Here is a 19,599-nt window from a genome sequence, read left to right as displayed (position 1 = left end):
CACACGGAACTCATCTTTCATGGGTACAATGTTAGTTTTCTTGTTTGATGGGTACTTTTGTCAGCGTTCGCAAAATTCATGAGTACAAATAGTAGTTTTTCCTAAAAATGTAAGTAAATGAAATTTCTTTTTTCTTCAAGTTAGAATAAAAATGTTAGCAATATTTAGTAAGCAGGATTTGACTATACATATTAGTTCGTGTAGTGATTAGAAATTTTGATAGAAATCTTAATTTAGAAATGTTGGTGATAATAATAATTTAGGATTATTTTATAAATTAAAAATGTTAATGTTAGTTGAATGTAGATTTAGTGAGGATTTAATTTCTATGAATAAGATTAGAGTAAGATGTATGTTTTAGAAATGTCATCAATTTTATTAAAAAGTTCTTAATATAATTTAAGATTATGATTTCATTAACCATCATGGCAATTCATTGTACGACTCTTTTCAATCCGCATAAATTTGCTCAGCGGTATTCTGCTTAGCCAACCAAACCCTCCTCTAAGTCGGTCTAAATCCAAAATATGTCTCTGTCGCATTCTATAGTACCTTGATCGACACAACCGCATCAACTCTTACCATAGGAAGGATGAAAGCAGATATAACATGATAATCAAGTATCCTGTGATTACTAGATATCGACGTGACCAGACATGTATGAGATCCATTATACCTTCTTACCTCCCAAATACAAAGAGTGATCCGAATCAACCATCTGCAACTATTTTCAAACTCCTTACACTTATCATGGTATTATGATCTGATTCCAGCACTCTATACTCAACCTCATTGTGAATTCTATAAGTCCTCACACTTAAGACGCCTTCCTCCTTATTTTGAAAATATTGACCAACTTAAAATTGTTGTATCCTATGTATTTCTGGCCCCAAATTTGGATTTTACATCTAAGAACTCCTGCTGTATCATGGCCTCCAAGTCTAAAGTTGAAAAGTACAAGGAGTATTGCTGAGTTTTCGAACTCGATGCTCTACCACCCCTAACTGGAATACTCCTCCCTAGATCATCATCACTATCCTCGTCAATCATGGCAGGCTCTACATCATCGTCATCCCACAGTACATCTTCGACAGTATTTGGTTTTCCACCCTCCCCTGAAATCGGAATTATAACAGGAGTATCCGCCATCACAATAGCAAACTGACTGAAAGATCAATTAATTTCTATTTCTCTATCGCCATCGCGGTTTAGATCAGCTGCGAAGGACGGAGATGCTACCAAAACTGACTCAGGTGCAATGACAGGCACAGATGAAGATGTGCCAACAAGTATTGAACTAGAGTTTCCTAGCATGACTACAATTGAGGATTCCGATCCAATCCTCCTGAACTACAGACCACATCTCCAAACTTGGTGAATAGCTCATGGGTCCTTATCTCGGCAAACTGACAACGATAGTGAAACTAAACTTGCAAATATTCGTCATTGTCTATTACAAAGTAATCTTACTTCACACCATCTCGAACAACAGAAATCAGAATTTTGTAAAATTACTTCTCCACCCATTTTTTGCCATGCAGTCCCAGTTTTTAAATTATAGTATTTTAAAACTCAACAAAACTCATAGAAGGTTTAATAAAGACACTCAACGGACTCTTATTAGTAAATTTTATTCCCTTTCGCGTTCTTGATCATCCTTCTATAATGCATAAGAACTAAAAACTATCTTCACTAGCCATTGTGAGTGCCACTCTAATGAAGATTTAACGTTTTGCTCGTATTTATATACATTAGACTCGTATCTAAATCGAATGAATAGAATTCGATTTATAATTTTGGCTCATCGTATCTTAAACTCGATTTATTGGGGTTGAAATAGTTGGAGTAAATCGAAACAATTAGTTTTGAATTATTTCACCAACACTCCTCCTCTAGTAAATCGAATTTAGTCACTTTGATTTACTATTGTTTAAGCTAAATCGAATTCGGTTCATTCAAATTACATGAAGTTGCTTAAATTGAGTTTAATAGCTTCGATTTACAAAGTGAATATAAAAATCGAACATGCATGTAAGTTGTTTGGTTTTAGGAAATTGATATAATAGTAGTATCCTTCTATTTGTTTATGTGCATTATCCATAAAAATATTCTTAAAAATATGATAAAAATAATTAACTTCTAAATATATATTTTTGAAAATAGTTTTAGAGTTTAAAATTTGATATATATTTTTTGTGATTATGATTTAAAATGAAATATTTTTTTGTAAATGATAAAAAATATTCGTAAAAAATAAAAATCTAAAGATTGAATTCTAGTTCGTTCTTATATATTTTCTAAATAATTTTAAAAACGTTTTACACAGTTCAACTGTTTAACACTACGATTGAAATTAATTCTTTTTGTATTGTGGGTGGAGTTGGATCTCTACATCAAGCGCCAAAGTTGATGGACACATCCATACACAGACAAGATAAACTTGTTTATCTGGCAACGAAATAAATTTCCAGCTTGTGGTTCTAACTTGTTCAATTTCTTCTCTAACGGTGAAATTTTACATGCAAACTTCTTTTGTGTTAATGCCCGTTTTCAACTTACTGAACGACAAAAGCAACAGTGAAACAGAGTCCAATCCTGTAGGAGATCAGAAATTGGTGAATTTGTGATTTTGATTTCTCCTGAAACTGTATGGGAGCTCTTCGCCATCTCTGGATTTTGTTTGTTATTTTTTCTCTTAAATAATGCATATATGTCCTTCAAAACCGGCATGGACAGATGAGTATACAAACTGGAAGCAGCTTAACTATTAACGCACTCCTTGTGTTTGAGAAAATTACAAGCTGTATATTCGGTTTCCTAGGAAATATAAGTAAAAAACATTGCTTACATGTAAATACACTATCTGTTTGTTCTCCTGGGACATGCTTGATACTTCCATCATTTTAATCTCCAATTTAAATTGCTATTTCGGTATATTCAGGTATTAAAGCTCAAATGTCATATGATCAATTACTTTTCCTTTCATTCCCCTTTTTGTTTGTATTTTGGGTGTTTGGTGGTGGTCTGGACAACCTATGTGTTTGAAAGAATCTCCATGAGAATCTTCATGCTTTAGCCACAGCCACCGTCTTGCTTTAGGGTGTGTTTCTGAGTTGGAGTTTGGAATGGCAGTTCTTGGCTCTAAGAAATGGCAGGCCCGCCGCCTTTGATTGAAAGAGGAGAACCCCAGAGAGAGGTATTGTCAATGAGTTTTGGATTAAGGAACACAACAATCACTGATATGTCATCATGGAAGTGTCTCCTCACCCCCTTTTCAATCTTTTGTAGGTCTGAGAATCTCATCTCTCTCTTCTTAGCTGCTTCGCGCAATGCAGCCTTTACAAGCTTCCTAGCAATCCCCTGTTACATCAAATACCAAATAAGTAACCAATACTCATAAAATGTCTTGATTGGCCACACTCTTAAGCTGAAAGGGGGGAACCTTACATTACGTGGGTTGCTGCTGACAATGTTGACGGCTTCTTGGTTGCTAAGCTGCTCCCATAGACCATCAGAAGCAACGATCAGAAACTGATCATCATGATGGAGTTTATGTGTTGATATCGATGGCTCGCAACTAAGGATGGGCTTGAAGAAAGGTTCAGGCAACCTAAACTTCTGTGGTAGAGGCTCCCTGTTGAATTCTGCTTTCTTGAGATATGCATCACCTAAAGACCTTGAAACCTGTGAATGCAAACAAATTTCGTTAACATGGTCCTTAGTTTTCTTTGTCTACAAGGAATTTGAATGTGTTATCTAGTTGCTTATGGCCTTGTCACACAATGTCAATTGTCAAGTATAAATTACTTTGTCCATTCCTTTTATCTAAAACTGAATATTGATTGAGTAATGTACTGAAAAGTGGTAGCAACTCATAAAAAGGAAAAATAGAGTAATAAGCAAATTGTATGTACCTGTATTAGGCCTTTCACACGCCAAACATTGTGTTTCATGACCACAATTTGTGAATCATAAGGATGCCTTGACCTAACTTCATCTCTCTCTGTCTCTATGTTAACGTTGTGTTCTGCAGATACTTGAACAGCATATGTCTCTCTTGTTGCCCTCTCTAATCTTCCTAACACCGCCCTCGAGTCTCCGGCGTTCGCAATATACATCATGCCGTTGCAGATGATCCCTGTCAAACAACATGAACCCGCGGAAGCAATTTGTGGCTTGCTTAGCCACTGTTTCTTCACAACAGACAGAAAACTCTCATCAGTTTCAGTAAAAGCCCTTTTGATAATGTTTTCTGAAATTCCTTGATGTTCTGCTGCAAATCCTGATTCACAAGGAAATAAGACAGTGAAAATCATAGAAGAAATAATTTGGTTCTTCCTGGTCCTCAGTTCAATTGAAAAACAGCATACAGAGGAAGATAAAGGAAAGCAGACTATATTCCAAATGAACTTAGTTATTTGCTTTCTATCTTGATGAAATAAATTCTTTTATAACAATTTAAACTTTCTTCTTTGTGTGTCTCAGTATATAAGATAAAAGTGAGAGGAGCATACTTTTGAGATTGCTGAAAAGATTGTCACTGACAAATTGTGAAGCCTCAGCACCACCATGACCATCATATATACCAACAAAGGTTCCTTGAGGACCCATATAATCAGAACTTAAAGGTCCAGATTCAAGTTGGCTTCGATCCTCTATTGAACTATTGGCTTGGATGACAGCCATTGAGAATTCACCGTAAAGATGGTGCCCCAAATCCTTGTACCATAGCAACCCTTCAACTTTTCCTCTCACATCGTCATCACCACCATCTCCACTTGGTTTCCAACACGATCTAACCATCTTTTTCTGGCAGAAACAGTTCTGGTTCCAATAATGGAAACAAGATCAAGTTGTTTTAATTGGTACTGATGCTTTGAGAAGATCTCAGTTCCTGAAGTTATATATAAATAAATATATGCAGGAGAAACAGACAATCAGATATATGAACAAGTTTTTGAGGTAAAAACCAAATTGGTATGGGCTGAAGGAACGGAGAAATGTACCTTGGTATTACATGCAAGTTCAAAGAACCTGAATTGAACATGTTTGGAATTGGATCATAGAGGAGTGGAGGAGTGCCATATTTCCAACAACATACTTAGCTGTAAAAGCACATAAGGATTCAAGAAATGGCAGAGTTGGTCTGAGATTGGAGTGGTGAAGAGGGAGCAATGGATAAGAGAAGCGTTTTGGTTTGGATCTTGTTGGCAGAGAGAGAGAGAGAGGATCTTCTTCAAAGTGGTGTCAGAGTAGATCTAAGATCAGGGAAAATGTGAGAGAGAGATTTTAAACTAGCAAAAGTCTCTGACATTGTAATTCTTTTGTCCTTTCATTTGTCAGTTTGTGATGATGATTTTAATGTTGTTTGTTTTGTGACCATGTGGCTTTGTAAAGCTTTTTCATGGCTGAGAAAGATTTGAGTTTGCAACATCACTCTTCTACGAAGCAATAATACTTAGATTTAGGTAGTAAACAGTTCCACTTTCCCCATTATTATTATTATTGTTTCTGGATATACGTCATCTTTCTTTTCCTTGCTTTAATTTTCGTGATAATTTTACACTTTACTGCATATGGACTTTGACACCTACATACGTTTTTTGAACCCCTTACCTTACCAGAAATTCATTTGTGCACTTTTGGCTCTTCCTATTTTTTATTTAATTCACCACCAAAATCATTGCATCACTCACTATAACAATAAAGTTCTTTTGGCGCTGCTTATTCTATTCAACTATATTATATCTACACAAAATAAAACCAATTATTCATAAAAAATATAAATATATAATAATTCATTTTGTGATTAGTTTTAGCATTCAAAAAATATTTTTGTATTCCATTATTTTGACAACTTGCTTTGTGAAAGTAGCAACAATAGTGCTCACCCATTTAATTTAAATCAACTAAAAGCCGGTAAGTCATGTATCTCAACTTATTATAAGTCAATAAACACATGACATGTTACAATTACTTGATTGATATCAAGTTGCATTGTTGCATAAGTCTTGTAAGAAAACAATTATTTCCGTGGTTTAGATGTAGATTTAGCTTTCCGTTGTAATGATTTTTTTTTTAAATATCTTCTTTTAGTGTTAAGTTTTCCTTTTATTAGGGTAGAGAATTCACATATAGATTTGGATTAAAAAAATCTATTAAAATGAGGAAAATATAAAACAAGAAACTGAGAATTTAACCCTATTAATTTTAAATTTACATATATGCAAGTTCTACTGTCTTGAATCAAATGTGATAAGATTTCACTTTGAATTTTACCACAACCTTTTAACTTTAGAAGAATTTTTTTAATACTATTTAAATTTTTTAAAAAAATATAAAATGAGTTGTGACTCGCGAATCATCAGTTAGTAAAATAGACGTGTCAAACTAATAACAATATGACTTATAAATGAGTTATTTTAACTTGGTTCATATGATTTGCGAATTAAGTGAATTCAGGCTAAATAAGTGTGACTAATTTTTTTTAATATATATATATATAAACTCTCTTATTATTGTATAATATTAATTGTTTCACTAGTATTTTAGATTTTAATTGGTTTAACATGAAAATATATAAATATATGATGAAATTTCATTAGCTAAAAAAGACTAAAATGATCTAGTATCATTTTTCTTAATTGAGTTTGTGTTTAAAAAAAATAAAAAATAAATCAAATAAGCCGATCCATTTAACTCATCAACTTTTCTTTTTCAATTTTAGCTAGATGTTTATGACGAGCTGACTTGAGCTCTGCCCATCCCATATACATGATGAGTACTCTAATAATAAGAAAGAACATACATGAAAGTCAAATAGAAGATCTCGTTGCTTTTATTTTATAGTTTTTCTAAATTGAAGGATTTTTATGATTTTATAATTTTCTTTATTATCTTTATTTTCATTAAGATCACAAAATTTTGTTCTTTCTTTCGGAAACTTTCATTGATAGTAATAAAAGAAGTGAGGATATTATGCATATTTTTAATTTCTCTTAATTTTTTTTTAAATCACGCACTCTTTTAAAATTTAAATTGCTTTTGAAATTAAAATTCTATTCTTTACTTGTGAAGGTAATTATTTATATAAAAGTAATAATTAATATATAAATATATATTACATTAAGTAATTTGGTTAATTAAATATATTAAAGTAATATATTATTTAACCTTTAATATATTTAACTAAATTACTTAATGTAATATATATTTATATATTAATTATTATTTTTTTTATATAAAAATATTATATATATAATCACTTAGAAAGAAAATTTAATGTGGGCATGCAACTTTAAGCAATTATAGAAATATTGTTTCCATCCCTTTCTATTTTATGGCTTTTCTTTAGTTATATATCATCCCTAGTAGTAGCCCTATCTAGTACTAGTAGCTTGTAAACCTAGGCCAACTAGTTTAGTAGTTTTACTTTACATGCAAAGTGGTCCTTATTGATCATTACTTACCTAATTGATCCTGTGGACAAAAGTGCTTCTGTATGGTCAAACATATTTTATATATATACATATATATCATAAAAGCCTCATTAACATTCCTAACTCATTTAACTAGAAAAAGGGAATGAACCACACTAATCTTAGAGGCATGTTATATCTACCATTATAATGCCGAATTCACCCACCAATTATTTCTCATGAATTGTCATTGTCTGCGTATGGATATGCATAGCACTTGTGCCATTGCCTCATTGCAACATGATTCATGATTCATGAATGTGGAACTTCTAAACTTTTATTTATTTATATTTTGTTTTTACTCACATTTAGATTTTTATTGTACAAAAAGATTAAGTCCTCCTTCTTTACGCTTTACTACCTAATCGATTGTTTTGTTATAAATAAGCTTTGAAAGTCAAGTGTGTTTGTGTTTTCTTTCTTTTTTTTTTTTGTGTTAAAAAAAAAATTAATAAACCGCTTGAAAACATGCACATTCTTGGAACTTTTTACATCATGCATGTATTTCACTCTATACAACAAAAAACACACCCACTTCACCATTTTTTTAATTCCCTTTTGCCAAAACAAGAAACTTGTGGCTTGTGATTATGTTTATTGTTGTCTTGTGGAAATTAAAAATTGGATCTCAATATTTGATTTTTGATCCAATATATACACATTATGTGGTTATAGTTATTAGCCGAATGAGTAACGTAATAAATGGGTTCCACCAATAATAAATTTGGATGAGAACTCATTTTCATCATTATAGTGAGAAACCATTGACCCACCACACGCGATGATATATCATATTTAGCTTTCAGAATTATTTTGCAATAAATAGAGGGCCTGAGTCAAATAGATAAGAAATTGAATAATGATAATTACACATATCTTATCATCATAAATTTCTCACATTATTCTTGCCTAAATCCATCAGTAATAGTTTAGCTTTATTCTAACTTTTCCAAAACTGATTCAGACGAATCCATCTTGAAAGTCACTGAGAAATCTTCTGAGAATAGATGTATATCTAGTGGTATATATTAGAAAATAGAGGAGTATTAGGAGACAAAAAGTTTTGTGATTTGTAGTCATCAATTAATTATTATTAGTATTTTTAATAATATAATGGTGTGAAATTACTTACTTTTCTTTTACCGATTAAATGCTGATCAAATGCTGGTCAAATTTTAATAAAAGTACTACCTCTCTAAACTTTTTCTATAAAAAATGTTGTGAGCTAAGCCTATTACTTTTTTTTTTTAAACAGTATTAGTTAATATTTTATTTTTGTACTATTAGAATTTAGTGTTTAATACGAATTTAGTTATCTTAGAAAAAGAGAAAATTTTTAGAAAGATATAAACATGACCATCTCTTTCTCAAAATGAGAGTATTCTTATTCAAATAATTAAGTCATAGTCATTCTTCTATTTGCAGTGCACTTCGATAAATAATAGTCAACATTGGTTTCTTATGGTTTACCAATACAAAAGATATATGCATAATTATTTTATATTTTGATATTAAAAATGAGTGACAAGAACTAAAAAAAGATAAAATATTTGTCATTTATAGCATATAAAGAAAATATACAAAAAAAGTATACTTTTGATATTAAAAATTATTTATAAAAAGTGAGGGGAAAAAATTATCTTTTAAACTATAAAAAATAGTATAAACATTATTCCCAAAGGTACTATTAGTCAATAATGACGTGATGCCGTTTTTCTTTTCTACTTCTCTTTTTTTCTTTTTTTGATAAAGGGTCATGTCATTTATTTGTTTGTATTTTTATTTTTGGTAAAATTACTAAAATAGTGATGTCGTTTATTAGTCACTAATAATTTAAATTTGCAAAATAATTCAATGCAACGGCCAATAGAAGAATAGCGGATCAAGTAGAAGTGGCAAGTGTCCAACAAAAAGATATGGAAATGATATTTTGATAATTACCATACGTTCAAGACACACACCAAAATAAATAAAGAAATAAATAAAAATTTAAAAAGGGTCAATTATATACTATACATTATTTATACTAGATAATTTGTAGTTAATAACTACAAATATCTTTTAATTTTACTTTAAATTTTTTTGATCAAGTTGTTTTTTAATCAAGATTTTACTTTGAAAAATTTATAATAATCCTTAAAAGGTTTTGTAACGTTTGAAAAATGAAAAAAAAAAATCTATAAATCTCATACTTTTATTTATTCACATTTTTTTTACCGACACAATTAAATTATTGAATAACTTTCAGTTGCCAAAGTAGTATAACCCAAAAGAAAATTTAAAGTATGAAGGAACTAAAATAAATTAATTTTTGTATTTATATTTCCTAGTTATATAGTTTTTATCTTTCTACGGTGAGATGAGATTTTAACGATTAAAAATTTTGTACTATTTTATGTTTAAGTCTATTTTGTCACATCCTTAAATTATAATATATTCTATATTCTAATATTCAAACTTTTACTTATTTATTTTGGTCATGCATATACATGCACATTCATTTACACATTTACACACCCATTATAATAAGGTTCTTTTGTTTTGGTCTTACACTACTCACATACTTATTATACTCACGCACATACTAAAAAGAGTTCTATATTCTATCCTTGGAATTTGAATCTTAATGTAACTTAGTCTATAAATTCTCCATGTGTGTCAGATTTCGGGTCTTTGAATTGAGCCTAGTGTGGCTAACTTTAGAAGGCTATGTCATTGCTAGTAGCACCCAAGCGTCAACTACAAACTCTTTTTTTTTTAAATGTTTTTTATATTGACCACAAACTTTTTATTTTTTTTATTTGGTTTCTTACCGTATCTTCCAACCTCCAACCTAACAGACTAAAAATTAGTAAACTAATTACTAACTAGAAGATCATCCCAATTTGATTGGCCACAAGCTTTTGTTTATTACCATAGATATCATCTTTCTTTATGGGCCAACCATTTTAGATTTTAGTGAATATCTGAAAATGTGGATAGAGAAGCTTCGCTGTTGACCCATTTGCTTTCACTTCAAGTGTCAAGTCCAACCCACAAAGATATACAAAGATCAACGATGCATTCATGATTTTGGAAAAAGACTAATAGTGTATCTCATGTGATGTTAATTTTGTCTGAATTCACGTTTGGGACTATCCTCTAATTTGTTCCTCTTAATTTTTGTTTCTAAAAAGGTATGTCTGTACTCTGTAATAAAATATTTTTTAAATTAATTTGGCTTCATTTGAAATTAACTGAACTGATCAATTGAAAATGAATTATTATTTTTAAAATTAATTATATAAAATGTAAATTGATTTGAGTTAAAAATTGATATAATAACACCAATAACCACTGCTAGACCCTCCGCTCTCTGTTGCCGATTGCTGCAAAGCCTTTACCATTTCTTTTCTTCCTCGAATCCTTTTCCATATTAATACATACAGAGTTAAAATGGCTTTTTCATATTTTTAAAGCACTAAATTATTTTAATTCTAATCAAATTATTAAAAAATTAAAAATCTTGAATTTAGTTACGGTTCACTTTATTTTTGTCAATCTCGACAGAATGTCAAATTAAATTTATATCAAAACCTCAATTTGATAAGTAGATCTAACTCTTCTTAAAAGAGTAAATTCAACCTAAAATTTATTAAGTGTATGTGTAAAACAATTACTCATATATAAAATGTAAAAAATATTGACGGTATTAAATAAATAATATAAATAATTATAACGAATAGACGTATAAAAGATAAATAAACTTTAAATAAACATGAATTGATAGAAAACAAAATCCTTAAAGAAAAGAAATAAAAGTAAACTATTTGAAGAAAAGAAACAAAAATAAAATTAATTGAAAGTTAACCCACATACTCACATGTACTAACATTCTATGGTTCTTTTAGACTTAAGTATAATTTAAAAATTGTAAAATTTGTATAATTATAAAGTATTTAAATTAAAGTTCCATATTCTTTTAAACTTATCTTATTTATAGAACATAACAATGAATTACGAAAAGCTTCTCTCTCACGATCTAGCTTCTCCTACTTCTTTGAGCTCTCACAACTTATCACCTTGCCTTAGCAGTAAAAGATCTTGTTCACCAAGTGGAACATTCCATGTCTTTTTTTTTTTTACTTTGGTCACCAAATATTTAACCCCGCGTTCTTTATTTATCATGCGTCAATGAATTATTCCACGTTTTATAAAATTCGACCTAAATCGTTCTTCAATTCTTATTATGCAAGGTACTTCAACATTTTAATCCTCTGCATCAAAAGTTGTCAAATGTCAAAATTTTACACTAATAAATTATAGTATAAATTTATAGGATTTACAAATCAATTTAATTATTCCTATATATTTTTTCTCCATTCCAAACAAAAAATTTATAAAATCAAAACAATTCCAATACAATTCTATTGTTTAGAAACACACCCAAAGAAAAACAAGACACACACAAACAATCAAACTAATTCACTTGTAATCTTGTATAGGTATATCTTTTGGAAGGTCAATAACGGAAAAACTGACGTCTATATATACACAAGCCTTACACATTGTGTTTTCAACTTTTCATAGATATTCATTTTGTATCTTTCTTTATTTTTTCATCGAAAACTCCGCTGGGAATTCCAACTAAAAAAAGGTTAAAAACTGAAATAAGACGTGATAGGTGTACACTTAATCCTATTCAAGTATTCATAACGTCATAACACACATAATGCTACAGACAAAATTAAAGGAGGTGCACATAATGAACAGTACTTGTAATAATTTTTACCAATGATTATTCTCACGAAAATATATTTATATAAATTAAAAATGATTGCTGAAATGTAAATTAGTGTTATAATAAGATGATGAGTAATACACTAATAACAATTACAATTGCTATATATATAGGTCTAAGACTATATTATATGTACACCAAAAATAATCACTAAAATCAATTACAAATATAAAATACATGGTAGAATATAAATACATATTAAAAATAAAATAAATTACACATATTTATACATAAATACATTGATAACTGATATTAATATACGACTAGCATTTTTGATAAGCTTAAGTAAATAATTCAATAATTCAATTCAATAACTCAAAATTCAGTGTATTAAATCAAACAACAGAACCCTTATTAGTACATAAATAATTTAGCTCTATCATTATTAGTGTCTTCTAAGTTGTAAGTTGGACCAACATTAATCATTGGCTTTGTTGTTGCCATCATGGCACATACAAGTCCTTCTTTGGCACGCCTCAATGCATCTAGAGCTTCAATCACACTTTCATGAACTGCCCTCTCATTATTATTGTTATTGTTGTTGGTGGATACCAAAGTCACATTCACAGGAACTAATGCTAGAGAGTTATCAACGTCATTATCCTCCTTCTCCTTCTCCATCACTGACGATGGTTTTGTGCTTAAACTAGAAACCCTCAATCGGATATTTCAAATTCAAAATTAGTATTAAGATATATGATACAAAGAGATGTGTTGTGTATAGTTATTCATAATATCAAAGCATGACAATTACTTCGGTACCTTTTGAAAATTAGAGAGCAAATAATCATTGCTTATATATTATTACATAATAGGTTCAGAATCTGTTTGGGTGAACTTCTACTAATTATTTTTTTTTCAAGTGATCTTATTTTTAAAGATTTTTTTAAAAAATAAAATTAATTTTATATTTGAATATTTTATTTAAAAAATATATTTTTATTTAATAATTATATTTGGACACGACAATATAAGTATCATTTTGTTCATTTATAATGTCAAAAATATTTTTTTTAAGTAAAAAGGATATTTTAAAAAAATATAAATTATAGCTTTTAATTTTTTTATTTTTCTAGTACTTTTACTTTTATTGTTAAACTTTTGCAAATACACTAAAAAATAAAAAAATCTTTTTATTGACTACTAAACTTTTGTCAAACACAGTAAAATTTTTTTTCTAACAACTTAATGATACCCGAACAAGCTCTTAATTTTACAGGTATTTAACACATAAAATAATTTTTTTATATATTTTATTGAATAAATAAACAAAATATACATAAAAAAGTTTGGGATGAATAAAAGTACACACTTAAAAATTATAAATATCAAATTACATTCCAAAATTGTTTTCGATCCACAAAAGATTAACACATCAAATAATTTTTATTATATTTTATTGAGTAAATAGACAAAAGCATATATAAAAGAGTTTGGAGTAAATAAAAATACACACTAAAATATATAAATATCAAAATACATTTTAAAATTATTAAAGTACAAATAAAAAATTCGTAAATATCATTTACTAATTATATGACATTTTGTCCATCAAAAAAAATTTTGGACCATATTTTGATAATGAATCTTTGATATGTACTTTTATCCACTCCAAATTTTTTGATGCCTGTTTTTATTCATTTACTTTATTTTATTTAAATATAGAAGATCATATTCAAGAGAGTACTGGAACAATTGTCTTAAATCATTTAGGATCATAAAAAGGTATAGAATTCCTTCCACATCAGAAAACGTATTAAATATATAATTATTCCTTTGCTTTTTACCTATTTGACTAAATTTTTAGGATAAATAATTTGATGAGAAAATAAAATTGAATTAAATAAAAAGGGAGTCACTTAGATAAAGACGTCTAAAATGTCTTTTTTTAAAAATATTTTTTAGTAATTAAAATTTAATATATATAATTGATTAAACTGTATTATTTTTGTCAAATTATGCCAGACAAATTAATTTGATCGAAAAAACGGTGAATCAAATCTTAAACTGGTCTAAATTAATATTATTTTTTTATAGAAAAATGACTACAATATCCTTTATTATAGAAAATAATTAAAATAATCCTATTTTATATATATATTAATTTTGAGAATCTTAAATTTTAGTCCTTCTCTGCCGTCATAGAGTTAAGATTTAGAGTTTATATATATATATATATATATATATAAAAGAGTATTTTAATCATTTTTTATAAAAAAATAATATTAATTTAGATCAGTTTAAGATTTTATTCATCATTTTCTGAGTTAAATTAATTTGTCTAGCCTAATTTTAACAAAAATAATATGATTTAATTGATTATATGTGTTAAATTTTAATTATTTAAAAACATCTTTAAAAAAAGACGTTTTAGGCGTGTTTACCAAATAAAAAATAAGGAATACCTGTTGTGATCATTCTTTAAATCCACATTGCTTGGATTTATAGTGTGATTTGAGATGTGATCATAACTTGTTGCCGGTATTTTCGAGCATGAAGGTGAAAGTGAAAGCCTGCTTTCACATTAACAAGTATAATACTAAGGACACAAATTCCTGCATGAATAATGTTGCAAATTCTGATATATACCTGATATCATTATCATTATTATTCCTCAAATTTTCAGTGCTTTGATGATTCGGATCCAAATAAGATATGTTGAAAGATTGAAGCTTCTCCTTGAAGAACTCAAGTTTTCTTTGGGCTTTGTCTCTTAGTTTGGTCTCTTGTCTCAGTTTATTTTCCAGTTCCACAAACTGGTCCACCGAAACAAGAAAAAGCAAAGCATGTACATATATTACACAATCTATCAATCAGAAATGGTTTGTTTTGGTAATAATAAAGAGAAAGTAAAATACCCTGTTTTCGAATGATTGAGCTTTGTCCCTTGCTAGCCTTGAAGCGTGTCTCTCGGCGAGTAATCTGCCTCTCAGGGACTCCACCACGGTGTTCAAAACATCACCATTGTTATTGTCTTGATGATTATGGTGGTGGTTCATATTTTTTTGTGTGTGTTTTGGAAGGTTGAGAACTTGAGATATTCTATTCTCTGCTATCAGAATCCAATGTGTCTTTGTCACACAACTAAGGAGGAAGAAGTGATACGAGAGAGAGGGAGCGCACTCACTCTTTCGATATATTAAAGAAATAAAAAAAAATACTAAATTCAGTGACTAAAATTAATTATTATATATATATATATTAAATTTATTTTTAATGTATATAAATATTATTTAATGTATATTTTTCTATAAGTGATTACTCCGCTGCTTTGAGATGATGTCAAGATTGAGTATTAATTTTGACAAATCCAGCTTGATTTCGGTTAATTGTGAATAGAGTTGGACACGGCAGATGTGTTGACTGTTGGATTGTAAAGAGGCGTATTTACCTGTCAGATATTTTGGCATTTTTTTGAGGACGAATCCGAGGCTGGTCAATACATGGAAATCAGTGATTGACAAGGTAGAAGAAAAGTTAAGTCTGTGAAAAGCAAAGTCTCTGAATAAAGCGAGTAAGCTGGTTCTCATTAAATCTGTTCTTGATAGCCTGCCTATTTTACTATTTCAGCTTGTACAAAATGCCGAAGATAGTAGCAGAAAAAAATAATATCCTTACGAAGACACTTTTTGTGGAGTAAGGAGGACGAGAGGGACAAGATGCCTCTAGTAAAATGGGAAGTTGCACGGGCCTTCAAAAAGGCAGGAGGTTTGGGAGTTGGTGACACGGTAATTCAGAATACAGTGCTCATGTTCAAGTGTTGGTGGAGGTTTTCGAAAAAGGATTGTCCAATTTGAAAGAAAATTATGTGTTACTGTAATAACATGAATTCTTTTGAGATGATTTGTGATCAACTTGTACCTACAAGAGAGGGTTCTTAGAAGAATATTTGTCAACTACAAATTAAGGAGCCACAAGTGAGAGAGAAGATGATCAGAGGCTTGGCTATGAAACTAGGGGATGACAGGATAATCCGCTTCTGAGAGGATAGTTGGTTACTATGTGGTGCTCTGAAAGTTACTTTTTCAAAACTTTTCTCGGTCTCAAATTTTCAAGGATCTATCATAGGAGATTGTGGGTTCTAGGATGGGTTAGAGTGGATTTGGAATTTCTAATGGCGATGAGAGATATTTCAATGGGAATTGGAACTAGTAAACTAGCTTCATGCGGTTCTGCAATAAGTGAAACGAACTGACAACTGAGAAAGAGGACAGAGTGGTCTGAAAATTTAATAAAAAAGGTGTTTATTCTACTAACTTCTTTGTGTAGGTGTTGCAGGCAGAGGTACTTCCGATGGATATCACAAGCTATAACTTCACTAGTACTATTTGGAGAGGATTTGTCTCACCAAGGGTTGAGTTGTTTACTTAGTTTGCACTAGTTGGTAAGGTGAATACAAGGAAAAGACTGTGTAGATTATGTGTTATTGGCCAGAATGATAACATATGTGTATTATGTCATAAGTCTGTTGAAACTGTTTTTCACTTGTTCATTGGTTGTGAGCTCACTTGGCAAGTGTGGTGTGCTTGGTTGTTCGCTCTTGGAAGGATATGGATTATTCCAGGTATGCTCAAGCAACACTATAAAAGTTGGACGGATATATCAGCGAGAAAGATAGAACGGAAGCAGTGGTTGGTTGGCTTTTTTGCGGTCATCTGGACAATTTGACTAGAAAGAAATGATAGAATCTTCAGAAATCAAGGTTCAAGTGTGGTGGACATTATTAACAGATCCTTTACAAGTTACGATGAGTGGATTGATGGTGAACCCAGTGGTTGTTGATGGCAATGTCGGAGATATCTAGAGATTATTATTTTTAGCGTTATGAATTTTTGTTTCTTTTCTTTTGCTCCACCTTGTTGTGTTGAGCTTTTTTACTTAAAAAAAATATATTTTATATTAATAGGTGATTTTAGTGTACATCTAACATGATTATAAAAAAAATAATGCATTTAGGTACAAAATCTAAATAAATTAAGTTTTAATGTATTAAAAAGGTCAAAGCGTTGATTATATTTTAAAATAAAGAGAATATTGAATATAAAAATATTATTTATATATTAAAATTAGTCACTAAAATTAATTATTATGTATTTCTGTATAAATAAATACAAAGGTAGTTTAACTTATTTTTAATGTGTATTTTATTTTTCAATGTGTATTTTATTTTAATAACTGATTTTGATGTACACTTAATATGGTTGTATAGAACTATGTTATATGGTCAGCAAATATTATCATTTTTGTCAATAATAATTTGTATTCATATTTATAAAAATTTTTCACACAAGATTACAAAAAATATATAATTTGTATCTATATTTATCAGAATTTACACATATAAATCAATATAATTTGCACTTATATTTTTTAGAATTTACACACATGAATAAATAAAATTTATTTTTTAAAAATAATTTAATATTTATACTGATCAAATATAATGACTAAAAATATTAAAAATTGTTAGCCCTAAAAATTTTTTTTATTGAATAATGTTACCTTTAAATTGTCCTTTCTTATTTATTTTAATTAAACAAAATAGCTGGAATTAGGAGTTAGTTTTGATGATATAGAAAATGGTAAAATATTAAATTCGTCCCTTACGTTTGAATTTAATTCTGTTTTGGTCCCTAAAGTTTAAAGAGTCATATTTAAATCCAAAAAAGTTTCATTTAACTTTAATGCGTAGTCCTGTCGTGAAGTCAATGTTAAATAATTAACGTCACCTTTTTACCAAATCTTAATGTCCTTCCTTAAAAAAGAGTTACAAATTCGAGAGGCATACGAGTAGTAGCAGACGCATCACTGGGAGCCACTGGCCTTGGTTCAAGTACATGGAGAACATCGTCGAGAACTCTGCGAAAAAGTTCATCGATGACAACAAGGACAAGGCCATCGTCACCTATACCGCAGAAAACTCCCATCGGCAGCCGAATAATTTGGTTATATAAGTTTTGAAAAAATGACAAATCGATTCCGGAGTCTAATTTGTTCCATTTTGAAAACTCACCCACATGTGCATCCATATCGGCCAGGTCAGTACAACGGGATCACGTTTGATTTTTTCGTTGGGTCTGGAAGATCCAAATGAACATGAGGGATCAATATATCCAAATTTTGAAAAAGTCAGGAACTTAAATGTATTTCAAATCTTGAAGGATTTAAATGTCCGCAGATCAAAAGGTCAAGAATCTATTTGTCATTTTCTCATAAATTTTTCATATCTGAAAATTGAGTTTCGTTAATCATTTAACATTAATTTTACGATAAGACTACATTGAAACTAAATAAAACTTTTTTAGATTCAAATAAAATACTTTAAACTTTAAGAACCAAAATAGAATTAAGTCCAAACATAGAGAACCAATATAATTCTTTGCTCTATAAGAAAAGAACAAGAATACCATAGAGTACTAGTTCAAGTTAACTAAACACAAAATCCATTATTACATAAGTTTGTAATAATTTTGTAATAGCACAATGATTAGGTGTGTGCTTGTTTTGACATTATACGTTGTAAACCTAGGTTGGAATGCTTTAAATGTTGTGAAAGTTTTGTTTGGCATTTTTATATGCAATAAACGTGAATGAATTTTTATTTTTAAACCTACGTTCAACCAAAAGCTAAAATCTTTTGCTTTTAAAAAAAAAAATAGTCTGTTAAAAATTTATTATTGTAATTATTTTTTTTTATCAATTTTATCCTTCTTATTTGCTAAAAAATATTTATTATTGTAGTTAATTCTTCTCTCACCTATTTTATTCCTTTTATTGTAAAAATAAATAAATAAAAAAATAGCTCAAACATTCTCTTTTATACACTCTAATGTTATTTTAGAAGACTTTTTTATTTATATTTAAATAACATAATTTTAGTAAAAAGGCATAAATATTAAAATAAATAAAGAATAATGATTAAAAATATAGTTTTATGTCATTTTTAATAATTTTGCATATAGAAATAATTTTAACAAAAGTTATCTAAACAATATTTGATTCGTCATAATCAATTTTGATATCAAATTGCCAAATATAAATCACATTGATATCAATTCAATTTTAATAAAATTCAATTCTTTAAAACCAATTTAGAGTAAACTCTCATTTTGCAAACTCAAATCTACACACACTCTAGATCTTGTATTTTTTTACAGTCTTGTTATACATCTAAGCATTTTTGTCAATCAAATCTAATTAAGTTAGCCTAAACTCAACAAAAATCACCCACACAATATACACATGAATCACACACTATTTCATTCTTCTTTAATTGCTGTTGTTGTTGCTACGTTTTCTTATTTCTTCTCCTCTTCCTCTTCTTCTTTCTCTTCCTCTTCC

General features: G+C 29.2%; 2 protein-coding genes and 1 long non-coding RNA gene across 3 annotated transcripts; 1 reads left to right on the top strand and 2 right to left on the bottom strand.

Annotated features, from left to right (window-relative positions):
* Nucleotides 1-2,487: 2,487 nt before the first annotated feature.
* On the top strand, nucleotides 2,488-5,499 carry LOC140179948 (uncharacterized). The gene is made up of 2 exons (XR_011874193.1): nucleotides 2,488-3,196; nucleotides 3,289-5,499. It is a non-coding gene; the product is annotated as an uncharacterized lncRNA (long non-coding RNA).
* LOC112758995 (probable protein phosphatase 2C 38) lies at nucleotides 2,742-5,460 on the bottom strand. Its single transcript, XM_025807797.3, has 5 exons — nucleotides 5,007-5,460; nucleotides 4,515-4,894; nucleotides 3,915-4,282; nucleotides 3,448-3,684; nucleotides 2,742-3,360 (listed from the first exon to the last, which is right to left on the bottom strand). The coding sequence occupies exons 2-5, from the start codon at nucleotides 4,801-4,803 to the stop codon at nucleotides 3,142-3,144; spliced, it is 1,113 nt and encodes a 370-aa protein (XP_025663582.1). The 5' UTR covers nucleotides 4,804-4,894; nucleotides 5,007-5,460; the 3' UTR covers nucleotides 2,742-3,141.
* A 6,890-nt stretch (nucleotides 5,500-12,389) lies between the features above and the next one.
* On the bottom strand, nucleotides 12,390-15,380 carry LOC140179781 (uncharacterized). Its single transcript, XM_072219546.1, has 4 exons — nucleotides 15,117-15,380; nucleotides 14,848-15,014; nucleotides 14,664-14,771; nucleotides 12,390-12,904 (listed from the first exon to the last, which is right to left on the bottom strand). Exons 1-4 carry the CDS (start codon nucleotides 15,255-15,257, stop codon nucleotides 12,613-12,615), a joined length of 708 nt encoding a protein of 235 aa, XP_072075647.1. The 5' UTR covers nucleotides 15,258-15,380; the 3' UTR covers nucleotides 12,390-12,612.
* Nucleotides 15,381-19,599: the final 4,219 nt, after the last annotated feature.

The sequence above is a fragment of the Arachis hypogaea genome, chromosome 16 (assembly GCF_003086295.3).
Source record: "Arachis hypogaea cultivar Tifrunner chromosome 16, arahy.Tifrunner.gnm2.J5K5, whole genome shotgun sequence".
NCBI lineage: Eukaryota > Viridiplantae > Streptophyta > Magnoliopsida > Fabales > Fabaceae > Arachis > Arachis hypogaea.
The sequence above is the reverse complement of the archived record's forward strand: the minus strand, read 5'-3'. Positions and strand labels throughout refer to the sequence as shown.